The sequence below is a fragment of the Camelus ferus genome, chromosome 12 (assembly GCF_009834535.1).
Source record: "Camelus ferus isolate YT-003-E chromosome 12, BCGSAC_Cfer_1.0, whole genome shotgun sequence".
NCBI lineage: Eukaryota > Metazoa > Chordata > Mammalia > Artiodactyla > Camelidae > Camelus > Camelus ferus.
Window position 1 is genome coordinate 15,109,418 of NC_045707.1, and position 25,091 is coordinate 15,134,508.

Consider the following 25,091-nt stretch of genomic DNA (forward strand, 5'->3'; position numbering starts at 1 on the left):
ATTTACCATTTTAACCGTTTTTAATTGTACAGTTTAGTTATTATTTTCACATTGCTCTGCAACTATCACTTCTATGCATCTCCATAAGTTTTTCAACTTGCAAAACTGAAATTCTGTATCTATTAAACAATAATTTGCTTTCTCCCTTCCTTTCCAGCCCATACCAACCACCTTTCTACTTTCTCTCTCTTCTAATTTGACTACTCTAGGTACCTCAAATAAGCGGAATCATACAGCATTTGACATTTCGTGACTGGCCTATTTAACTTAGCATAATGTCTTCAAGATTCATCCATGTTGTAGCATGTGTCAGAATTTCCATCCTTTTTAATGCTGAATAATATTCAATTGTGTGTATATATATGTATGCAACATTTTATTTATTCATTCATCTGATGATGGGCATTTTGTTACACATTTTAGCTATTGTGAATAATGCTAGTATGAACATGGGTATACAAATATTTGTTATATTTGCTGCTTTTAGTTCTTTTGTGTGTATACCCAGAACTGAAATTGCTGTATCATATGATAATTCTGTTTAATTATTTAAGGAAACACCATATAGCTTTCCACAACAACTGTACCATTTTACATTCCCACCAGCATTGTATGAGAGTTCCAGTTTCTCCACATCCTCACCAACTTGTTTTCTTTCTTTTTTTTAATAATGGCCATCCTGAGAGTTGTGAATATAATCAGAAATTTAACCTAATTTATGAAACATTCAGTACAATATGGTCTTCAGGTTAAATTATAAATTAAAAACAGAATTAGATTGTATTTCAAAGTGTGTTGAGATATGTGTTCAGTTACAGAGAAGACATACAGATGGCCAGTAGGCACATGAAAAGGTGCTTGACATCACTAATCATCAGGAAAATGCAAATCAAAACCATAGTACAATATTACATTAGAATATTTATTATAAAATAAATAGTTATTATAAAAATTATAATAGTTAGAATAGTTATTATAAAATAGAATAGTTATTATAGTTAGAATAGTTATTATAAAAAAGATAAGAAATGATAAATGTTGACCAGGGTGTGGAGAAAGGGGAGCTGTTGATAAGAATGTAAATTGGTATAGCCACTATGGAAAACAGTATGGAGTTTCCTCAAAATATTAAATATAGAACTACCCTATGATCCAGCAATTCCACTTCTAGGTATTTATCCAAAGAAAATGAAAACACTAGCTCGAAAAGATACATATACCCCTGTGTTCATTGCAGCATGATTTACAATAGCCAAGTTATGGAAACAACCTAAGTATTCATTGATGGATGAATGGATAAAGAAACTGTGGTGTATATATACAATGGAAAATTATTCGGCCATAAAAAAGAAGGAAATCTTGCCATTTGTGACAACGTGGATGGACCTTGAGGACATTATGCTAAGTGAAATAAGCCAGGCAGAGAAAAACAAATACCATATGTTCTCACTTATGTGTGGGATCTAAAAAAAACAACCAAAACGAGCTCATAGATACAAAGAACAGATTGGTGGTTAACAGAGGTGGAGGATGGCTGGAGGGCCAAAGGAGTAAAGGGGGTCAAAAGGTACAAAGTTCCAGTTATAAAATAAATAAGCCCTGTGAATATAATGTATAGCTTGGTGATTATAGTTAATACTGTATTGCATATTTGAAAGTTGCTAAGAGAATAGATCGCAAAAGTTCTTATTTTCTAACTATATGTGGTGATGGATGTTAACTAACTAGACTTATTGTGGTGATCGTTTCACAATATATACAAATATCAAATCATTATGTTGTACACCTAAAACTATGTAATATAATGTTATATATATGTATGTCAGTTACACCTCAGTTAAAAAAAACTTATTCAAGTTTGGTTTGATACATGTGATAATCAGTCTCAGATATTTCTATGTTGTCCTCATTGACTAAAACAACTTTTGCCTGATTTTTGAAGCCAGGGAAAACAATAACAAAGCCTACAGTATTTACAAATATGTCAGTGATACTGTAAATAACATACTTTTTCCAAAATGTTCCTAAATGTGTGCTATTTGAAATAATTCCAAGAAACTTGTAAGATGGCTCCTGATAGAATGAAATAAATAATAATATGAAAGCTCAGTCTCAAGGGTTTCTGGTATCCTTTATGAATCTTGCCTGAGAAGAGTACTTTACTTCATTTTTTTCTTTAAAAATTCATTCATAGAGTGTATGTGCTTTTCTTTTATATGGTAGATATCAAAGGGTGAGATATCCTACCTTATTTCCTACCAATGGAATGAAGTAAATCTTAGGCTTTCTTTGCATAAAACAATAAGAGAATTGTTAAATCACTGAATATTGTTGTTAGGTATTAAAAATGACTTTCCCTGTAATGTTGAGAGACACTTAAGCTCCAGTTCATTGAAACAAGGTTTTGAATCTACTTGAGTTGATGGTTTAAGTAAAAAGAGGCAGCATTAGCTGCTAAATAGACAAGTTGAGACGTTAAATTATTGCTCTCCCTTTTTGGCGAGCTCTTGATTTAGAATATAAATACAAAATGGGCTTTTGTGCCCTGGGTGGCTGACCTGTACAGGCTGCCTCAGTGGCTCTCTTGCCCTTGGGCTTCTGGTTGGCTTTGGCCATTGGGCAGCATAGGCAGGAGACCAGAGGCAGGGAGGAGAGCGAGGTAGGAGTGTGTATTCCCCTCATCTTTCCCTGAGGGGCCACTGTGGACTTACGGTGGCCTTTTACTAAAGGACTACTGTCCTATGGCCGTCTCCACACCAGATGAAACAAAACAAAAATTAAAGAGCCCTCTTTCTCTGGGTTCCAGTAATTACTCCCTCCTTACCCCTCTTTAAAATCTCTGGTAGCAAAGTACGTTGCTATTATTAGCCAAGAGGACTTTCTCCATCTTGCGGTTTCCCTATCCCCTACTAGCTCCTTCAAAAACAGTTGCTTTATTGAACTCTTCAGATTTCCCAATCTAAGTGCGCCATTTGTTTCCTGCTGGAATCCTGGCTGAAATAGCAGCTTTATGTATTTTTAATCATTATCCCAATTGGTATGCCAAATAAACCCTAGTAATTCTTATGATAATGTGGAGGGGGCAATAACAAGATGTTTGCAGAGCTACCCTTTGTTTTCCTCACACTTCATTTCCACCTAGTGTGTCTTTAAAGGAAAGAAATAAAAGGTGTTAGATGATGTGTAAGAAGCTAGTAATACCAATGGTTTATTTAAATATAGATGCCAAAATGCTGCTTTACTTTAAGTATCCCCTTTTTTCCCCTTAAAGAGTTTGGAAGTTTGATTTTTTGATAAGATTACTGATGTCCTTTGTATCATCTCACCGCTCGTTAACATGTCTTTGGGAGAGAGTACAGTTCCCCCTTGAACAACATGGGAGTTAGTGGCACTGACCCCCGTGCACAATGGAAAATCCTTATAATTGGCCCTCTGTATCCACAGATTCTGCATCCATGGATTCCATGGGTTGTGTAGTACTGTAGTATTTGCTATTGAAAAAAATCCGTGTGTAAGTGGACCCAGGTGGTTCAAACCTGTGTTGTTCACGGATCAACTGTGCTTATGACAGTCAAGTTATCCAGCTATCCTAAAGCAATGCTGAAAAGGTTACTGGGTAGTATTTTGGCTATATAGAATTTTCATCGTATGTACTGTCTCTTCAGTCAAAGATAATTGGGAGTTAACCATATCATGTAGTCATCTGGAAAACTCAGGCTTAAATACTGAGTTTGTGTTAAGTGCAACCTAATCTTTCATTTGGGTAACAGTCTTGTAACTGCCAGCATTACAGAGGTTACATCTAGATTAATTTATAGCCCATTGGTAATTGGTAACATAGTTTCTCTTGGAATAACATAGACTTTATTTATATCCTCTTTTCCACTTTTAGTACTAAAATATTGTTATCATCCTAACTTACAAATTATCAATCTTCCACAGCAACTAGGAGGTATTTGAAAACACAGGATAAGGTCTGAGCTGTAAAAGAGGCTTTAATTAAAACATGTCTGTAATAACAGTAATAAAAGAATTTGAAAAGTGTAATAGAATATTACTGTATTTTTTATACCCCCATCTTATTCTGTTCAGACTGCTATAACAAAATGCCACAGACTTGGTGACTTATAAACGACAGAAATTTACTTCTCACAGTTCTAGAGGCTGGAAGTCTGAGATCAGGGTGCCAGAGTGGTTCCGTGAGAGCCCTCTTCTGGGTCACAGACTTCACACTGTGTCCTCATGTGGTGGCAGGGGCTAGGGAGCTCTGTGGAATCTCTTTTATGAGAGCACTAATCCCATTCTTGAGGGCTTTACTCTCCCAAAGGCCTCACCTACTAATGCCATCACGTTAGGATTTCAACATACGGATTTGAGGGAGGACACAAGCATTCAGACCACAAAAACCCCTTTTCTCAAAATTCTCCCTTTTACTTGCTTTGGTAGAATTCTAACCCCCGAGTTACTCCCAAGTATGGTGTATGGATTTGCACTGTTGATATTACTCAGTAAAAATCTTAGGCCCTGTGCCAGACTAATGAATCAAAACCTGCATTTTAACCTGAGATTCCCCATGGTAAGTATAAGCATCAGAATTTGAGATGTCCTAGGATTGCATCTCATTAGGTTAAAACAAAGTTATCAAGTGTTAAAGAGGAAGTAATTTGTTGATCATATAGTCACAGGTAAAGAAACTGACTAAATTTTCAAACAACCTTTTCTTTATAAGTACAGGGAAGCCATACTCTTTTCTGTAATCACTTACATCAAACTAAGATTTCCCATATTGTGCAGGTTAATGTAAAGGCAGTTACAGTGTTTCATCAAACACTGTGGGGACACAAACACGAATGTATTCATAGAGTCATAATCTAAGAACATGAAGTGTGTGGTGCAGTCTAGAAGATGAAAGTACTTGTATGTGTTGTTATTAATGTTTCAGAAGCTCTCATTCTCGCTCACATTTTCATATTTGTTAGTATTAACTTTTACCTTGGGCAGCTGTTTACTTGCAGCATTTTTAGAGGGCCTTTAAAATTAAGATGGGATAGTTAACAAAGTATCAAAGATTACTAGACAGTGTAATATAGTTGATATATTCAGTGTTTTTCTCAAGCTGTTACAGTTCTATTAAAAATTCTATCAAATCTATTTATAATTTTAACACAAATGTAGTTTTCAGTTTTCTACATAATAGAACTTGCAAAATAGCAACTAAGTTCTTGTTAACTGTTAATGGGAAGAAAGCCCTTCTTCCGTTTTGGGGGATGGATTACATGTTAGTTTTGGACCATGTTGAATATATTTTTTCCTTCTCATTCTTTCAGATTCATCAGGATTCATTTTTGATTTGCAGTCTAATACTGTACTGGCCCAGGGAGGAGCTTTTGAGAACATGAAAGAGAAGGTATGACTAGATACTATGGATAGGAAACTTGAATGTCATGGTAAAATACAATCAGTGGCTACACAAACTGATTAAGAAAGTGAAATTTTGAGAATAAAACTATATGAATGCCACTGTGTATCAGAGAGTAACTATCATGAAAATTTTAAGGAATCAGAGCTTACTAATGCAAACACAATTTTCTTTGCATATATCTATATACGTATATTCATTCTAAATTCTCTTGAAGACATCTTAATGTTAATTAATATTATAACAAATAATATTTATGTGCCTAAGTGTGTATCTCATTTGGCAACATTCTTTAAGGAGCCGTCTGAGTAGGAACTTGCCATTCACTTGAGGAGAATTTTTAAGTCTGGGAGACTTTAGAGCAAGAAGAGAAATAGATTTTCTAAATAACATACCTTTGGAAGAAAGCCAGGTTGTTTTTAGTAATATAACCCTTGATAAGCCTATTGAGAAAGACATAAGACAAAGCTTTATGTGTGTTCTCTGTCTTATTAAAGTATATTGTTGATTACAGAGTCATAGATATATGTTGGTTCAGTATTATAAACACTCTCACATTGTAAGTTATCAGAATCTTACCTTTATCACTGAATCAGTAAGTTTTGCCTTAAGTCCATTTTCTAGTGATCAGTGCTAAATTTTTGCTCACCTCAAAAGTGTATATTACAAATCAGCCCCCCCCTTTTTTTTTGACAGGGGTAGGGGAGGTAATTAGATTTTATTTATTTACTTATTTATTTAAGGGAGATACTGGGGATTGAACCTAGGAATGCTAGGTACATGCACTCTGCCACTGACCTATAACTTTCCCCCCTAAATTAGCCCTCTTTGGATTATAGCTTACGTACCTTCTCACTTTTGTATAGTTTTAAACCTTATCATTGTTCAGTTAAGCCCAAAAGAAAAAAAGCATAGAATGATATGAAAGCAAGTATACTAAATAAGACTTAGGTTCTCATACGGATTGCTTATTACTTGAACAAAGATACTTTACTTTTCTTCATCTAAGAGAGGACTTCCTTTCAAGCAGTGTGGCTGACTGGATACCATGAAAACAAACCTAATATAAAATACCTAGAAATACAAAGTGAAAAATAACATACATCATTTTAAATTTATAGCTGAATACAAGAAGTAGAGGAAATCCCTAGGGGCCAAAAATATAGAAGGAACTAAAAACCTGAGTGGTAAGCCTGAGCCAGGTAGCTCTGATGTCTTTTGCCAGCCTCAGAAACAAATGGGTTTTACCACACAAGGCCTGAAATTTAGCCCAAAGCTTGTCCTGGGTTAGGAATTGGAGCTGAGATCTTATGTCAGGTTGAGATCCTAAAAATATTTCACCTTCATGGGAAGGTAAACTAGAAGAAATCTTCCCACTGACTTTTGAATATAGTATTCCTACTGTACATGTTTAGAGGGATATATTTAAGAATTGAAAATAAATCAAATTTTATTCAACATTTTTTCATTAGTAGTAATATTATACTGTTATTAGTAATATTATTTTATGAATATTGCAGAATAAAGCAAATCAATAAGTAAGTTAATATTTTTAAGAATTAAAACTTCTGGTTTGGAGAAAGGAGATGCAATGTTTAAAACCATTTAAGAAAAAGCCTTTCAATACTATATTTGAACTAAAGTTTTCAGTATGAACTTATATTGTAAAAAACAAAATTTCCTAGTTCTATCCACTGAAAGAACCTAGAAATAATTGCTCCCCAGTAACAATAAACACACCTCTTAGATCTTCATTTCTAATTACCTCTTCCTACCAAAAAGAATCAGGTCTATTTGAAGAATAATTTACATTGTGCAGTAAGACAAGAAACAAAATTATAAAGATTGGAAAGGACAAAACCCAAAAACTCCTGTTATTTATAGACAATATAGTTATCTACATAGAATAACCAAGGAAGCAACAAATTATTAGGAATAATGAAGTCATCAAAATTGCTAGATGCACAATTGATTATAAAAATGAAAACAACATGCGATTATTTTAAAGTATATATGTTTACTCTCAAAACATACAAAATAACCTTAGGAATAGCTGACAAAATTGGTATATCTGTTTTAAAGGGCAGTTTGGCATTTCTAATGAATTTGTAGCTGCCCTACTGTTCAGGAATTCTACTGGTGGTTATATACAATAGAGACAGCCTCTCACTGTTCACAGAAGACCCATTTTTTTTGTTGTTTCTGTTGTTTTACAATTTGTTACAGGTACTGAGTATTCAGCAGCAAGCAAGCACAGGAATGTTTAATACATAGGCATTTTTTATAATAGCCAAACATTGGAAAAAATGTACATGTCCATTAACAGGAGAATAAATAAATTGTCTATATTCATACAATGGAAATGCTATGTAGCGGTTAAAATAAATGAATAAGAGATACATTTATCAACATGAAAAAAATCTAGAAAACAATGTTAATATGAAAAAAGCAAACTGAATATAGACATGCACAATATGATAATATTTATATAATGCAAAGCAGTAGTATGTATTACCTGTGGATACATACATACCTCATAAAAGTACAAAAACTTGTATGAAAATAACACAAAATTCAAGGTAGAAATCTCTGTGGAGAGGAGGGAAATGCAATTTATAAGAGACTTCATGGGCATTTCAACTGCATCTATTTTGTTTTATTAAACTGGCTGTCATGTAGTGAGTGTTCATTATGTTTTATACGCCTGAAATCGTTTATAATAACTTAAATTATCTTTGATAACATTATTATACAAGTAAATGGTATGAAATAAATGTTTTGAAAAGTGCTATACAAAAATCTAAGTTGTTATTGTTGGTGGTTCATTAAACTTTCCACCTTTTTCTACAGTTTGCTAAAAATGAGGAAATGTTGATGCTAAATTAATACCTGATACCTAAATTAAACCACCCTTTCTTGAAATAAAATCTAGCACAAATCTTCTATTTCTAGAAATATTCTTCTATTTCTAGAAATTAATGTTTCATGTGCTATTATCACTCATCTGTTAACCATTCCCAGTGAGATGGTTGTGTGTACTCTCACTGACACTAAATAGTGATACATGTTGTTAAAAATGAGATGTTACTCTTTCTGTTATTCTCTGTGTAGACCTCAGTTTCCAACTGACCTACTGATACTAGAATTAAATGACCCTGTCTTCTTTTCCAGATAAATGCAGTGCGTGCAATAGTCCCCAATAAGAGCAACAATGAAATTATCCTGGTTTTGCAGCACTTTGATAATTGTGTGGACAAAACAGTACAAGCATTCATGGAAGGTAATCCTTACTCAGTTTTTTTAGTAAGTTCATATTTGTTCAAATAGAAGTTGCTTCAGACTTCTGTAACATTCTTTCCACAACCTGGTGTTTCATAAGTGATAGAGCAGACCATGCCATTTTTAAAAGATTGTCTCTTAAAGCTCCCTCTTTCAGCTCTAGAAGTAATTCATTCATAAGCTATATGATATCTGGAAGCTGAGAAGCTGAGAAGACTCCATGATATTATTCAAAATGTTCTCTAATGATATTTAAGAAGAAATTAGGTGGCCAGTAGAATAAAGGGCTTGATCAGAGTTGGATTGAATAAGAATTTAAGAAACAATGACAAAGCATAGTCCAGTGGTTCAGCCACAGATGGAGAATTCAGGGACTCAGCATTCTTTTCCAGGCTTCAGTACCATTTAGTTTGGCTCTAGCAAGTGATTCAAATGTATGGATTTTAGTTTCCTTATCTAATTAATATACAGAAGAATGGTAGGGTTAGTCAAGCCTTCTGATTTATGGAGTTGAGGAGTGTTTCACAAACTTCTTTCCACATAACTTGTTTGGGGAAAGCTTTGCCTAAAGCTATTGCATCATTGAACAGTGATAGTGGCATCAGAATAAGTCTCCTTGTTTCTATTTTTCTGAATTTGCCAGTATAGAATAAGATCCAAATACTGTCAGGTATTTCTTCATCATCATCTATTTTCTTTATAATGTTAGTATTTGGGCCTAGGGTAGTGTACAGTTCTCTCTGAAACAGCGTAGCAAAGGTGGTGTGTAATCTTCTGTAGAAGAGGGGATGGCATATTTGGGCTGAAACCAGCCCACCTTTGTATTGGTCAAAGCTATGTGAATAAAAGAATCTTCAAAATGGTTAGTCTGCATTAGTCTCTTCTTGGAAAAACTTACTGAGGAAATTACATGGAGAAGGGTGATCTAAAAGAGCAGGTATTCCAAAAGATAAGCATGATATGATTATCTTACTGTATTAGCTCAGAGACTTGAACCTTAACGTTTCCTATTAAGAACTTTGGAAATTCTCCAGCAAGTACGAAATTCAGGGACACTAACTCCTGCTTGAGCATGCATGTGGTAGGAGAAAACATCTGTAATTTGTTTCTTTTACAGGTAGTGCCAGTGAAGTACTCAAAGAATGGACAGTTACAGGCAAGAAAAAGGTAAAAATGAATTAAGTTTAAAAGCAGGAAATCAGTATTTGTATTATATAAAAATTTAGGTTCTGCAAAAATATTTGAAAGATATGCATGTGCATCTTCAATTCACCTGGTTTAAGTTTTCTTCTGTGACATTGAAACACAGCTGTGTACGTAGAGTACCATGGAGTATCCTACATGTGATTTTAGACAGGAAGCAGAATGACTGTCACAGTGCATTTACTGAGGGTATATTAATACTAGGCAGGGATTAAACAAGAGAACATGTCAAGGAAAGCAGAGCTCCTCTAGAGAAAGTTACCTAGTCTAGTGGTTTTCAACATTGTTCATCTTATAGATCAGTTTAAATAGTTTGGATTTTTAGGTCAGACCACTTGTGTTGTAGTCTCTGATATTAATGAGCTTTGTTTTAAAGACTAAAGAGGAGCTTCCTACTGTTAGCTATGCAGAGGGGACTGATGTTCCAGTTCAGGGAGGTAGAAGGCACTTCGGGCTGTGCAGTCAATCAGAACTGTATTTATATCCTGTTGCACTAGTTATTGGCTTTGTTTCCTGGGAGTGTTGTTTAACCTTTGTGTGCATTAGTTTGCTCATCTCTAAAATAGGAAAATAATATTAACAAACATAATACCTAATGCAGTGTCTAACATGTTAGTTCTCATTCCTTCTCCTTATCTGCTTAAAACCAAAATACTTTCCCCCAAGGATACTAGCTAGTCTCAAAATGCTTTCCATAGCTCTTTACTGTAAATCTAGTTCCTTCAGGAAATACTTGAAGTATGGACTTTAATCAAGTATTTCTATGAAATCTCTTTGGGGTCTTTATTAGTTTAGTACTGGAGTTCTGGAATGCTTTCTTGATGACCATAAATCACTTCATTAGGAGTTCAAACCAGTTTTGACCAGTGACCCTTGAATTTTTTCTAAGAAGAAAGTTGTTTGCAATCCTTTGCTGTTATTAACAATATTCCAATGAATAACCTTGTACATATATCGATTTTTTTTCTAAGAAGAACTACAGATTCTCCTGAAGTTCTCCATACCTGTAACTCTGAATATTTGCTTAACTTCCCATTGCTTTCACCCAACATGAGTGGCTGTGTATGTTCTGAAGGACACCAGTTTATTAATTTATTGGCCCAAGATAATGTTATTAATGATGTAAGATACGCATGAAGCTGAAAAAGTATGTGTTGGAGACATAAATTTCTTAAAATTTGGAGAAAGAAAAATGTTTTATAATTTCCTTTTCAGATTGTTCATGTATCGAAATGCAGTGTGTTGATTTTGTATCCTGCTAGTTTGCTGAATTTATTTGTTAGTTCTAACACTTTTTTTGTGGAATATTTAGAGTTTTCTACATATAAGATCTTACCATCTGCAGAGATATTTTCCTTTTTCCTTCCTAGTTTGGATACCTTTTATTTCTCTTTCTTTCCTAATTGTCCTGGCTAGAACTTTCAGTACTATGTTGAATAGAAGTGGCCAAAATGGGCATCCTTACCTTGTTCCTGATCTTTGAGGAAAAGCTTTATTCTTTGACTATTGTTCACTGTGGGTTGTTGATATATGGCTTTTATTTTCTTGAGGTAGCTTCCTTCTCTTCCCAATTTTTTTTTTTTTTTTTTTTTTGGTTTTTAATAGTGTTTTTATCATGAAAGAGTGGTGAATTTTGTCATATTTTTTCTGCATCAATTGATCTGATTGTGTTTTTTCCCTTCATTCTGTTAACATGCTGTATTACAGTGATTGATTTTCTTAAGTTGAACCATTCTTGCATCCAAGGAATAAATCCTACTTGGTCAAGGTATAATCCTTTTAATATGCTGCTGAATTTGGTTTGGTACTATTTTGTTGAGGATTTTTGCATCAGTGTTAATAAGGGATATTGCTCTATGGTTTTCATATATGTCTCTGGCTGGCTAAGTATCAAGGAAATAATGCTGGCCTCATAGAATGAATTAAATAGTGTTCGCTCTTCAGCTTTTTTGAAAAGTTTGAGAAAAGTTGATACTAGTTCTTCTGTAAGTGTTCAGTAGAATTCACCAGTGAAGTCATTGGATCCAAGGCTTTTCTTTGTCAGGAGATTTTTGATTACTGATTTAATCTCCTTACTAGTTTTAGGTCTATTCAGATTTTCTATTTCTTCATGATTTAGTCTTGGTAGGCTTTGTGTTTCTAGGAATTTGACCATTTAATCTAGGTGAACAGTTGTTCACAGTACTCTCTGAATCTTTTTTATTTCTGTAGAATTGGTAGTAATGTGTCCCTCATTTTTATTTCTTATTTTAATAATTTGAGTCTTCTCTCTTTTTTTCTTAGCCTGTCCAGCTTAAAGGTTTGTCAATTTTGTTGATCTTTTTGAAGAACCAGCTTTTGGTTTCATTGATTTTTCTCTATTGCTTTTTTATTCTCTATTTAATTTATCTCTACTCTAATCTTTATTATTTTCTTCCTTCTGCTAACTTTGGGTTTAGTTTGTTCTTTTTTTCCCCTAGCTGCTTAAGTTACAAAATTAGGTTGTTAATTTGAGATCTTTCTTGCTTTTTAATGTAAGTGTTTATAAATTTCTTCCTTAGCACCACTTGTAAGTTTTGATTTTGTATTTTCATTTTTATTTGTTTTTGAGTATTTTCTAGTTGCCCTTGTTATTTCTTCTTTGATCCAGTCATTGTTTGAAAATGAGTTATTTAATTTCCATAATGTCATGGATTTTCCAGTTTTCCTTTGGTTATTGATTTCCAGCTTCATCCTGTCAAATTACCATCTAGTGTTCTTCAGTCTCACATTACACAACCCCCTTTGTTGAACATCTCTTGCAGAGCAGATCTGGTGCCATAACTCCATCAGCTTTTGTTATCTGAGAATACCTTAATTTCTCCCTCAAATTTGAAAGACAGTTTTGCCAGATACAGGATTCTTGGTTGGCAGGTTTTGGTTTTTTTTTTCCTTTTTTCCTTTTTTCCTTTTTTTTCCTTTTAGCACTTTGAATATATCTGCCTACTGCCTTTTAGCCTCCAAAGTTTCTGATGAGAAATCTGCTCATGATTCTCATTGACGATCCCTTATGTATGACAAGTCACTTTTCTCTTGCTTTTTTCAAAATTCTCTCTTTGTCTTTTGAAGGTTTAATTATAATCTATCTCACTGTCTCTTGAAATTTGTTAAGCTTCTTGGATGTTTATATTTATGTCTTTCACCAAATTCAGAAAGTTTTCAGCCATTATTTCTTCAGACATTCTCTCTTCCCTTTCTCTCTTCTTCTTGAACTTCCACGGTGCATATATTGGTTTGCTTGATGGGGCTCCACAGGTCCCTTAGACTGTTCAGTTTTCTCCAGTCTTTTTTTCTTTCTCTTCTTCAGACTCAATACTTTCCATTTTCCTGTCCTTAAATTCAGTGATTTATTCTTCTGCCTTCTCAAATGTGCCTTTGAATCCCTTTACTGGTTTTTTATTAAACTTTAGTTACCATACTATTCAGCTCCAGATTTTCTTTTTTGATTTCTTTTTAGGTTTTCTTTCCCTTTATTGATATTTCCATTTTGTTCACGCTTTGTTTTCTTGACTTTCCCCCACATCTTCCTTTAGTTCTTTGAGAACTGAGTTGTTTTAAAGACTTTAATATATCTACCAGCAGGTTTTTTTTTCAGAAAAAGTTTCTGTTGATTTATTTTTCCTTTGAATGGGCTGTACTTTCTTGTTTCTTTGTGTCCCTTGTGAGTTTTTGTTGAAAACTAGATATTTGAATCTAATAATGTAGTAACTCTGGAAATCAAATTCTCCCCCTTCCTCTGGGTTTGCTGTTTTTTTGTTATTACATTTTAAAATTGTTGTAAGCTGTCTCTGTACCAAGTGTCAGCCTAAAGTGTAAACCTAAGGTCTTCTCAGGTCTTTCCTAAGATTTTCCCCAGGCATGCATGGTTACTTTCAGTTTTTTTCCATATATGCAATTGTTTTTGAATGTCCTAGTCTTTGATGTCCGGCTCCCAAAAGGGAGTAAAGAAAAATAAAGTTGGAGGAGGGGTGGTACCACCCCTTTAATTTCCTCTGAAAGTAACTTCAGCCAGAGGGAACAGGGCTTGCAACAGTGGGTGGAGGTACAGTTAACAGTGGCCGCCTGCCTCTTTGTCTATAGTTTTGTGATCAACAGCAGCAATCCGTGATCACAGCATAGATCCCCGATATTTGGAGGACAGTTGTGCCTACCCTGGCTCCAGCAAGCTGTGTGCAAGTTACTCCAAGAACAGGTGCACAGCCGCCTGTTTCCTAGCTGGGGGTGGGGAGTGGGTAGCTATTACTGTGCTCAGAACTGAAATTGACTGAAATTAACCACAATTTACCATCTAAGTCTTTCCTCTGGAAATTATATGCCATCAGAAGACTCGAGAGTTCCAAAATAGTTAGACAGATTCTGCCAGTGTAATTGTTGTCTAAGTGGGGAGACAGATTTCTGATGCAGAATTCTCTACAGTGCAGATTTATGTCTTTATTAGACTGAAATTGCACTTCATTCTATATGTTTATATCCTATGCCATTTTTTCTTTCGGGCCGTTATTTTGTTTTTTGATAGTGCAGTTTATGTATTTAACTCTTTGTATATAAGTTACACTTTTTTTTCATATTTTATAATTTATCTTTTGATCTTACGGTGGGTTTTGCCATGCATTAATATTTCATATTTTGTGTTGGAGTTTATCCGAAGTATTCTACATAGTTATTTTAGTCAGTAGTTCAATATATACACAAATATATTCAATTTCTGGAAGAGCAAATGAGAAATTGGTAACATTGGTTGCCTTTGGTTACCTAGAGTTACCTCTCTGGGTTGTGGGGGTCTACTTTTTCTTTTCTTTTTTTCGAATCTTTAATAACCATTAGAACAAAAAGAAGAAGAACAAACCAAAACCTGCAGCAGAAGCAAGTAACAGTATCCCAGATTCCAATAAATCAGTTTCCGTTCAAGAGGAGCAGTCTGCACCTTCCTCAGAGAAAGGAGGTATTAATGGTTACCATAACGGTGCCATCAATGATACTGAGTCTGTGGAGTCATTCAGTGAAGGTATGGAGACACTTTCAATAGATGCCAGAGAATTGGAGGATCCTGAGTCTGCTACACCAGATCTGCTGGATAGAACAGGTGAGTATATTAACAGGTCTTTGAAAAGTTGGATTTTATTGAAAAATACAGATGACTTTCTAGTTGAGAAAACGATAAATTAAATCTGTTTAGTCTTTTGCTTCTATTCTTTGTTTCCTCTTCTGTGAAAGTTTCACATTTTGTAACTATCAAAGGCCTAGAAAAATAGAATTCTTGTTCCATTGTCTCATATTTTAATTTTGGTCTAAACCAGCCTTGTGGAAATCTTCTAAGTTAATAGTTCCATAGTGCTTAGAGATTACAGAAGGTGACCTTACAATTTTTTTTAATGCACACTTATTAAGGAAAATGATGATGATGAGTTGATGTTGATATTATTATTCTAAGATGTAACATAGTAAAGAATATATAATCATCACTGTAACATGGCTTTCATGAGAAGTGGAATATGTGTAGTCCCACATTTGTTTTCTAGTCAAGAATTAAGATTAGTGTTAGTTGTAAATTCAAATATCTTGTCCATTTTTTTACTTTTTTGTTTAATTAACCATTTTGATCAGTGCTGGGAAGATATTGGGAATATCTGTTTAAAAATAAGCTTTTTAATTACTTGTTGGTGTATCCAGTTCCCCTTGCTCTGTTGCTACTGGCCTTATAAATGTAATGCCAATTTAAAAATTATGCTGTACTTTTCAGATGTTCTTTTGTTGATTAGTTTGCGCACACACATAGAAAGATTTTCTTCCCCCCACAAAAAGACTTAGAAGATATAGCACCTCAAACAAACCAAAGATAGTCAGTGGCATCCATTTTTTTTCTAAGCTGACTTTCCTTTCATTTCCTAACTCTTGGCCCTTTCTATTCCCCAAAGCTTTTAAAACTTTCCCTGGGAGAATGTAAAACTCTTTTCCTCAACATAACTTACAGAAGCTTTCAGAAGCTGGTGATGTTGACTCTCTTCACTTCCTTGTGTCCAGAACTGCAGAAGTTACCAAGGTACAGGGGACGAGCTAACCTATTTGGAGATGGATTAACACAGATCCTCTTCTTCCTCAGTTAGGGCTAAGCCAGACACTACTCATAGCCTTGCTGTTTCTGCTCTTTGTCCTATTTTGTCAGTTGATTTTGTTCACAGCCTTCTAAGAGGCATCATTTTGCCTCAAACATTTTTACCTTTTTTCTTTGTGTATTATTGTGTTCTGAAATACTGGCCTCTTTCTTTGACAGGATCCATGCTGGAGAATGGTGTCTCTGATTTTGAGTCCAAGTCTTCAACTATGCACTCTACTCAGAATTCTCAACAAAATAGGAATGCTGCCAAATCTCTCTCAAGATTTACCACAGGACCTCAGTTTTCAAATCTGGGCAAGGAAGATGTCCCATTCTCTTCCACCAACAAAAAGCTAGGTAAATCAGAGGCATACCTTTGAGAGAAAACAAAAACAAAAACAAATCTGTGTTTTTAGCTAAAGAGGACAGATTTTCTCTGTTCCCATAGATAAGGTTTCAGAAGGGCAGCAGGTAGTATTTTTCTGTTTTCTGGGCAGCCTTTGCCTAATTCTGTGTACACAGAGTCTGATGGTAGTTTAGATGCTGTGCAGTCCTGTTACAATAATAGGGATCCTTTTCATGAATGAAGGTCAAACTCTACTGCGAGGATGACTTTTCTGCTAACATTAACCTGTTTGTATTATTTGCTTTACTGCAATATTTTTGTGCTGTTTCCTTCATTTTTGTTGGAACAGTAAAAAGCTTTGCCATCTCTGACACTACATTTTAAAGAAATATTTTAATTTCCCTTCACAACTTCATGCTCTTACTGATACCTGTCAGAACATAGCTTTAAACAAGGTCATTAAGTTCTCTTAGGTACTTAGCATTGACTGATGGTAATAGCCCTTTGCTTTTTTTTTTTTTTTTTGAAACTATAATAGTCATTTAAATAATCAGCCAGTAATTAAACAGATAGAGATAATAGCCCTTCTGACTGTCATACACGAAGCATGACAATCCACTTCGCTAAACAAATGAAACAGAGAAACGTAAAAGACTCTTGTAACCTGTAGCTCTTTATTGAATTACTTATTCTATAAGAGCTAAAAAAAGGAAGCTCTCCTTTTTCATCTTTCTAACACAACCCTCAACTTGGTGCAGAAAGGCAAATCTGAGACTGTTCAGTCAAGCAAAAATAAAGGCACAAGGCTTGAAAGCTTTTAGGCAAATTTTGAAATAAATCAAGTTGATATGAGGAAGAATTTAATTAAAAATTGAAAATATGAATCCTGGCTCATTATAAATTTGTTAGATCAGTTTTCCAGCTACCAGTTGTAATAACTTTGGTGAATACAAAAAGGTTAATTTAAGAACTCTTGGGAACTGGTTAAAATGTGTTGGGTAGGTAAATGTATTTCATCTTTATCTGTGCAGTTGGCCTACCCACATGTAATGCTTCAAACTGTACTACCAAGAGAGAACCATATCAATTTTGTAATGTCTACATGGTGAATTGTATTCATCTAAATCCTGTTGCGTAGAGAGTTTTGAAAATTTTGTACCTACAAAAATTGTTTTGTCTTTTTCTATGTTTCATTTCATTTTGGATAGTTCCTAGAATTGCATCTTCAAATTTACTCATCTTTTTTTAACAGTTTTTAATATGCTCTTAATCCAATCCAGTGTATTTTTCATCTCAGACATTTTTTTTTCATCTCTAGAGGTTCAGTTGGGGTGTTTTAAATATCTTTCATGTCTCTCCTTAACATGCTTATGCTTTTCCTCTGCCTTCTTGAATTTATGGTGTCTGATTATATTAGCTGTTTTGATGTCCTTGCCTACTTGATTCTATGTCTGTGTCATTTCTACATCTGTTTCTGTTAATTGGTTTTTCTCCTCATTATGGATCAGTCATAGTTTTCTGCCTCTTTATATACCTAATAATTTTTTATTGGATGCCAGACCTTATGAATTTTGCTTTGTTGATTGGTAGATACTTTTGTATTTCTTTAAATATACTTGTGATTTACTCTGGGACTGTTATTTGGAAACAATCTGAAACTTGCTTTCTTAAGCTTTGTTAGGTGGAAATAGAGTAGCCTTTAGTCTAGAGCTAATTACTGAGACAATACCCTTCTAAGTATTCTACCTGGTGCCCCACTCCGGCTGGTGTGAACATGAAATGTTCCTTGCATGAAATATACCTTCTCCTTTCCAGTGGTTCGTTTCCCTTTTTCAGACAGTTTCTGCACACCAAGACACTCAGAATCTTCTGTAGCTCTTTGTATAACTTTTTCATTTTTGTGTAGCTCTCTCCTCTCCAGTATTGTGCCCTGAGAATTCTAGCCACCGTGGCCTCCCTGATTTCTCAACTCTATTCCCTTGATTTAGGGAGACTTCCAGGCTCAGCTTAGGATTCTCTTCCTCATGCATCTCCTCCTGGAACTCTCTTGTGGCAGTAAATTGGGGCAGTCATAGGCCTTACTTCTTCAGTTTCTGTTTTCTCAGTAGGGTTAGGGTGGAGTGGTAGTGGGGAATACTGCCTGTTGTTCATTGTCTGAATACCATTGTTTCGTATATTTTGTGTGTGTGTGTTAAGTTTTTTAAGACAGGAAGGTAAATCCAATTCTTACTCCATCTTGGCCAGGATACTTTTTTTTTTTTAATATATAGAAACATTGGTTTTTTGTTGAGGAGCGTAGCCATTTAGGAAACATTCTTAGTCCATGTGACATTTGTTACATTACATGCTTAGGCAGATCCAACTTTCAAGTTACCTATGCTCCTTTTTTAACTGGGGTTTTTCCCAAGGTTCCAACATTGAAAAATCTGTGAAAGACCTCCAGCGCTGCACGGTGTCTCTTGCACGGTATCGAGTTGTAGTTAAAGAAGAGATGGATGCTTCCATTAAGAAAATGAAACAAGCTTTTGCTGAATTACAGAGCTGGTAAGTTGCATTTGATATCAGGAGCACAAAAATGATCACTTATAAAGATGGTCAGCCATTCACAAAATTCTTTAATTCCTGACTCTTAACTACGCTGCATAGTGAGAAAAGGCTTAAAAATCCTATGCTCTATTTAGCTTTCTGCCTTGTTCTCCTTTGTGGTCACAGTGTGGGAATGAGTGATAGAGAGAACTCATAATGCTTTAGGAATGGGCCTAAGGTTAATATTGTTCGGAAAGGGACAACTAATTACAGAATAGATCATGCATCCTTACATTAGTGTCTGTCTTTTAGCCAGGAACCTGTGACCAAGGACATGTTTTTGAACAAAGTTATAAAGTAGAAAAGATGTCTTTGTTTTCCTACCTCCTTTTATCTTTCCTAATGCACCCCACCCTAATAGTCTCTTCTGTGCCCTATTATTAATCATTTATTTGAATTTTGTGTTTTTTAAAATGTTCTTAAAAATGCTCATATCTTGAAATATATTAATATGTGTTCTGTATTGGAAATAGAGCTTAGTAGTTAAATAGGTTTGAAAATACTTAAAAAATTTTTTTTTTACTACTAGACTTCTTAATGCCTTTTTAATGCTAATGTACATTGTGAATTTGTAAGACAGAGCCATACTTTGTTGTTTCTCAAATGTATTTGATTATAAAGTCTTTGGGAGGAGAAATATATTCTAATTTTTTTCTAGAACACTGAAGCTGTTTTAACTATTAGATATTAAGGTGGTAACTAATTTTTAAACCATACTTTCTGCTTTCTAGGGGTATTTGCATTTTATAAGGGACTTTTTTGAAAATGGAAAAGACCTAAGGACCATATTAAGTAAAATGATAGGGAGACGGGCAGCTAAGTTGATACTTGGGGATTTAAGACTGTCCATTCTGCTTATTTGTGAGATTTACATGGATTGAAATGTGAGAGGAAGTTTTCGTGAACAGAGAGAATCTGCCTCCCAAGCATCCATCCATTTTCTTACTTGTCTGTGGCCTGTCTCAGTTCACAAACTTAGTCTGGTCACTTCATGCCGTGGCAGACAAGAGATAGAGGGAGTGTGGGTAGCCTCAGTCCTCCTGTTCCGTAGAATTGAAGAGGGAATGAATTAACGAAGATGTAGAATAAAGCCTCCAAAAAGTTGCTGACCCCTACTTTTATCACTTGCAAAGTATTAGAATGGTCCATTGAGTCATCATAACCAAAAGGTATTTTTAGGATAGATAGTTCATCTACAAGTCTACTGATGCTTTGTTCTGTATCTAGAATTTTCCCTTTCAGGTTTTATAGCTAGAAATTTAATGTCATTAACTTCTGTTTTTCTTATATATGTTTTTGCTCCAGCCAGATTACTCATCTCAAAACATAATATTCACATTTCCTCTTTCATACAATAATTAATGACACTTTTCCAGTCTAATGCTCTCCTATATTTTTATACCTTTCTAAATCCAACCAATTCTCCCAAACTCACCTTAAATAAACTCTAACTTCCCCTGGTAATTTTTCTAGGTAACTGATCTCTCCTCTTTCTGACTCTCTGGGAAGAAGTGCCATGCCCTTTGCCTTGGATTATTATTATATCAGATATTGTTGGCTCATTTGGAAAAGAATAAAGATCTAAGAGTAGGGCATCACAACTTTGCCTTGACAAGCCTCCAGTCTCCATGATTGTTTAGCTTGCTGATTACTTAGCCACAGAATCTGGTTCTATTTAGAACCAGCCTGAACCAGGAAACACAGTTCCGGGAGAGAAATTTGTAAGTTCTTGTTCACTTGGAACCCAGCCAAGGGGAGCCTCCTTTAATAAATAGCAAGTGAAATGGTTTCCTGCCTTGAAACTGTGTATTTAGGATTGATTAGCAGGTGTAGCAACCAGGTCAATTTAACTTGAGGAAAGAGATTACCTGCTCTTTCCTGCTGGTGTAAAGTCCTTTTCTCTGGCTGATTGGGTTTTTAAACTGCCTTATTTCAATGCCCCTTGTAGTTGCTACTTCAAGACATAATTGGCAGGTGAGCTAACTCCATATGGCACTGAACCAGAGCTTGGAGTTAATGTCACTTAGGAAGCCATTTTTTGTGTTGGTTATAGTATTAAAAAAAGAAAAGAGTTCTAACAAATTTGCAGCAATAAGATTACATTACACCTGATGGGGCACTAGGGGAATTATACAGATAACTGCTTTCACTTTGAGGTCAAATGAAAGCTGACATTTACCTGTGGGAAGGTGAAATCAGAGGCTTTCCAGGATATAATATGTAAAATCTGTTCTGACTGGTGATCCAGTAATGACTATCTCTAGACCTGAGTTTCCTTTTCTTGTTAATTAATAAAATTTATCTGACATATTGTTGGAGCTCTTAGTTAACTTCAGCTTAAGGCTATTAAAGAGCAGGAAATGAAGTGGAGCGTGAAGCTAGAGTCTATAGTCTACTTTGGACGGTTGTCATATAATGTGCTGGTGAAAAATGCCAACAGGATACACACGCAGCCTACCTTTTAAATAAAATTTCTATTTTATTGAAAATCAAAAGGTACTTATTAAAAGGAGAGAATGGGTAAGAAATTTGAGATTCTGCAACACATAAATTTAATGTAACTCTGTGCTGAAGACTGAAATTTTTCCTGGCTGATTCCTCATTCACCTTGGAAAATTTACTACCTTTAATTTGAGGTTCTTTTTTCTTCTGTTAAACTCACAGTAGTCTTAACAAAGGCTTTTAGATCCTTGAAGTCCATCTACTATAGAAATGCTGAAAATTTAGAAATCATTTTATGAACTAAAGCACTTTCAAAAATGTCTGAAAAGCATAGAAATAGGAATGGGCTACTGCAGTGTGTTATCAAGAAGACACATAACACTGTTTTTAAATTATTCCTCAGTTTTTGTGTATTTAGTACACTGATACCTTATTTCCACCAATACTTAACCTCCATGATTCTCAATGTTCCTTGATTTAAAATTTTAACTCAAGAATATAGGCAAAACATTCTCTAACATAAATCGCAGCAATGTCTTCTCAGGTCAGTCTCCCAAGGCAATAGAAATAAAAGCAAAAATAAACAAATGGGACCTAATCAAACTTGTAAACTTTTGCACAGCAAAGGAAACCATAAACAAAACAGAAAGACAACCTACAGACTGGGAGAAAACATTTGCGAATGATGCCACCCACAAGGGCTTAATTTCCAGAATATACATACAGTTCATATAACTCAATAAAAGAAACAACCCAAGCAAAAAATGGGCAGAAGACGTAAATATACATTTCTCCAAAGAAGACACTCAGATGGCCAATAGGCACATGAGAAGATGCTCAACATCACAAATTATCAGAGAGATGCAAATCAGAACTAGAGTGAGGTGTCACTTTACACTAGTCATAATGGCCATCATTAAAAAGTCCACAAACAATAAATGTTGGGAAGAGTATAGAGAAAAGGGAATCCTCCTATACTGTTGGTGGGAATGTAAATTGGTGCAACCACTATGGAAAACAGTATGGAGGTTCCTTAAAAATCTAAAAATACAGTTGCCATATGATCCAGCAATCCCACTTCTGGGTATATATCTGGAGAAAACTCTAATTCAGAAAGATACATGCACCCCAGTGTTAATAGCAGCACTATTTACAATAGCCAACATAAATGTCCATGGACAGATGAATGGATAACTAAGATGTGGTGTATATATACAGTGAAATGCTACTCAGCCATAAAAAAAGAATGAAATAATGCCATTTGCAGCAACATGGATGGATCTAGAGATTATTATACTAAGTAAAGTAAGTCAAACAGAGAAAGACAAATACCATGATATCACTTATACGTGGAGTCTAAAATATGATACAGGTGAACTTATTTACAAAACAGAAACAGACTCACAGACACAGAAAACAAACTTATGATTACCAAAGGGGAAAGTGGGTAGGGGAGGGATAAATTAGGAGTTTGGGATTAGCAGATATAAACAAAAATATATAAAATAGATAAACAACAAGGTTCTACTGTGTAGCACAGGGAACTATATTCAATATCTTATTATAACCTATAATGGAAAAGAATATGAAAAAGAATATATATATGTATGAGTCACTTTGCTGTACATCAGAAACTAACACATTGTAAATCAACTATACTTCAGTAAAATAAAATAAAATTTTAACTCTTTAACCATCTCTGAAAACAACTAATAACATATGAAGATTGCAGTACCAAACATGTTCAGTCATATTATCTGATTTATTCATCCAGATTTCTGTCCTGTGAAGTAGGAATTTTTTTTAGGAGTTTTAAATTTTACTTTATTATTAAATTTGAGTCTTAGGTTAAGCTATTTGCCTAACATGACATCATAAGTTGTAGGCTCAACATTTGAATCTCTATATTCTGACTTGCGGTAACCTATGACCTTCATCCCACCCATCACTGATGGCTCACTTCCCCACTAAAGCTTGAGAAGAAGGCTGGAGACTCTTGGTGCATATCACATACACTGTTTCCTCCTCGGCTTAAAAGCTATGTAACAGAGATCCCCACTATAGGAGAATTCAGGGGCTGGGGAATTCAGTCTTTATGGAATAGGGTTAGAATGAAGAGGACCAAGATTTTGACTGAGCCTGTGAAAGCCTTTATACGTATTTCTTATAGTTCAATAAAATAAAACTCCAAGAATAAAACTATAAGAAGGAGTATTCAATATTCCTTTCATTTTGTAATTCAGAAGGGCCTAGATCACTCTTCTTAAGTCACAATTTGGAATGACTTGTGATTAAGGTATTCTTCAGGTCAGATCTTCTTTGTGGGAAAGGCAAGAAGATTAAGTGAAAGGTTACTGTGGAGTGGGGTCAATTAGAAAAGATTTCTTGGAGAAATGAATCATTATCAAGCCTTGAAAGAAGCATGGAATTTACCCTGGCAGAAAGGGGGGGGGGGATCCTTTAGTAAGGGAGATGATAGAAGCAAAGGCATAGCAGGGACATGTGGAGACTTCACAGTGTAGCTGGAGCTTAAAGGGCAGTTAGTTGAACATAGTGAGGGATGAAGTCACAGACCAGCGTAGAAGGAGTCTGAATTTTGTTTTTCGTTTTTTTTAAGTTTCCATTATTCTCTCTTACTTTTACTATATTTCCCATAATTATAAAAATCGTTTTTTAAAAATAGAAATTAAAGTCATATAACTCTACCACCCTAACACATAAATCTTTTTGTGCTCCCTTTTGTCCCTTACCTGTATATATGAATAATCTTAATAGTTGTAATCATACTGAGATAATAATTTTTTCTAATTTTTAGTTTTTTATTTAATGGAAATACTGGAGATTGAGCCCAGGACCTCGCACATGCTAAGCACGCACTTTACCACTGAGCTATACTCCCACCCGTGAGATTATAATTTTGTAATGCATTCTTTTCACTTAAAATTATCTTTGATTCACCTCTGTATAACTGCCTACACTGTGTTAGTATGTGTATGCGTTTAAGAATTTCTAGACAGTGGATCTGGAATGTATAAGATTTACCAGAGTAATATGAGGGCCTTTTACTAAACAGATATTCCGCTGAAACTGAGAGATCACAGTAAGAACAGAAATTGGAACAATTGCTACTGCCATTTATTGAGGTGTTGTATGTCAGAAGCTTTTATGTACAGTATCTCTAATCTGTGTAATAATCTCATTTGTAATATTATACTCATTTTATAGATGAGAAAAGATGGGCACAGAAAAAAATAATTTGTCTGAAGTCATACTTGGTATTAAGTAACACTTTTCTACTATATTTCCTTTTTTGGGTCATACCAGGTGTCTCTCTTTGCTTTTATTTTTTGGTCTTTGCCTTCCTAGTCCACACATGTCTCCCTTTAGACATTGTCATCATAATTCCAGAAAAAAGATTCAAAAAACCAAATCACGGTTTCAAATTAAGATCTAGTCAGCTATTCGCTATGTGGCTTAACACTCCAACTATTTTTCCTTACCAACTAGAAACTTGAACAATAAATTCCTTGGTAATCTGGATTGCTACTGGATCTTTTTTCTGAAATTTATTGTAAAATATCGTCAAGTTACATAGTCTCTAGTATTACTTTAAAACTGAGATGCCTTTGACCACTGGAAGAGAACAGAAAGAAAGATTATCCATTGAGGGCCTGTCCCACAAGAACAGCTTATATTTATATTCT

At 34.7% G+C, this 25,091-nt stretch overlaps 1 protein-coding gene across 3 annotated transcripts in view; it reads left to right on the forward strand.

The window, feature by feature from the left end:
• The window catches only part of SPATS2 (spermatogenesis associated serine rich 2), a 95,537-nt gene that overhangs the window by 55,266 nt on the left and 15,180 nt on the right, over positions 1 to 25,091 (forward strand). For all 3 annotated transcript variants that reach the window (XM_032492764.1, XM_032492763.1, XM_032492762.1), the window contains 6 exons: positions 5,328 to 5,407; positions 8,591 to 8,699; positions 9,816 to 9,865; positions 14,744 to 15,002; positions 16,191 to 16,370; positions 18,768 to 18,903. In XM_032492764.1, the coding sequence (XP_032348655.1) occupies positions 5,328 to 5,407; positions 8,591 to 8,699; positions 9,816 to 9,865; positions 14,744 to 15,002; positions 16,191 to 16,370; positions 18,768 to 18,903 (814 nt within the window). The remainder of the gene's footprint in view (positions 1 to 5,327; positions 5,408 to 8,590; positions 8,700 to 9,815; positions 9,866 to 14,743; positions 15,003 to 16,190; positions 16,371 to 18,767; positions 18,904 to 25,091) is intronic.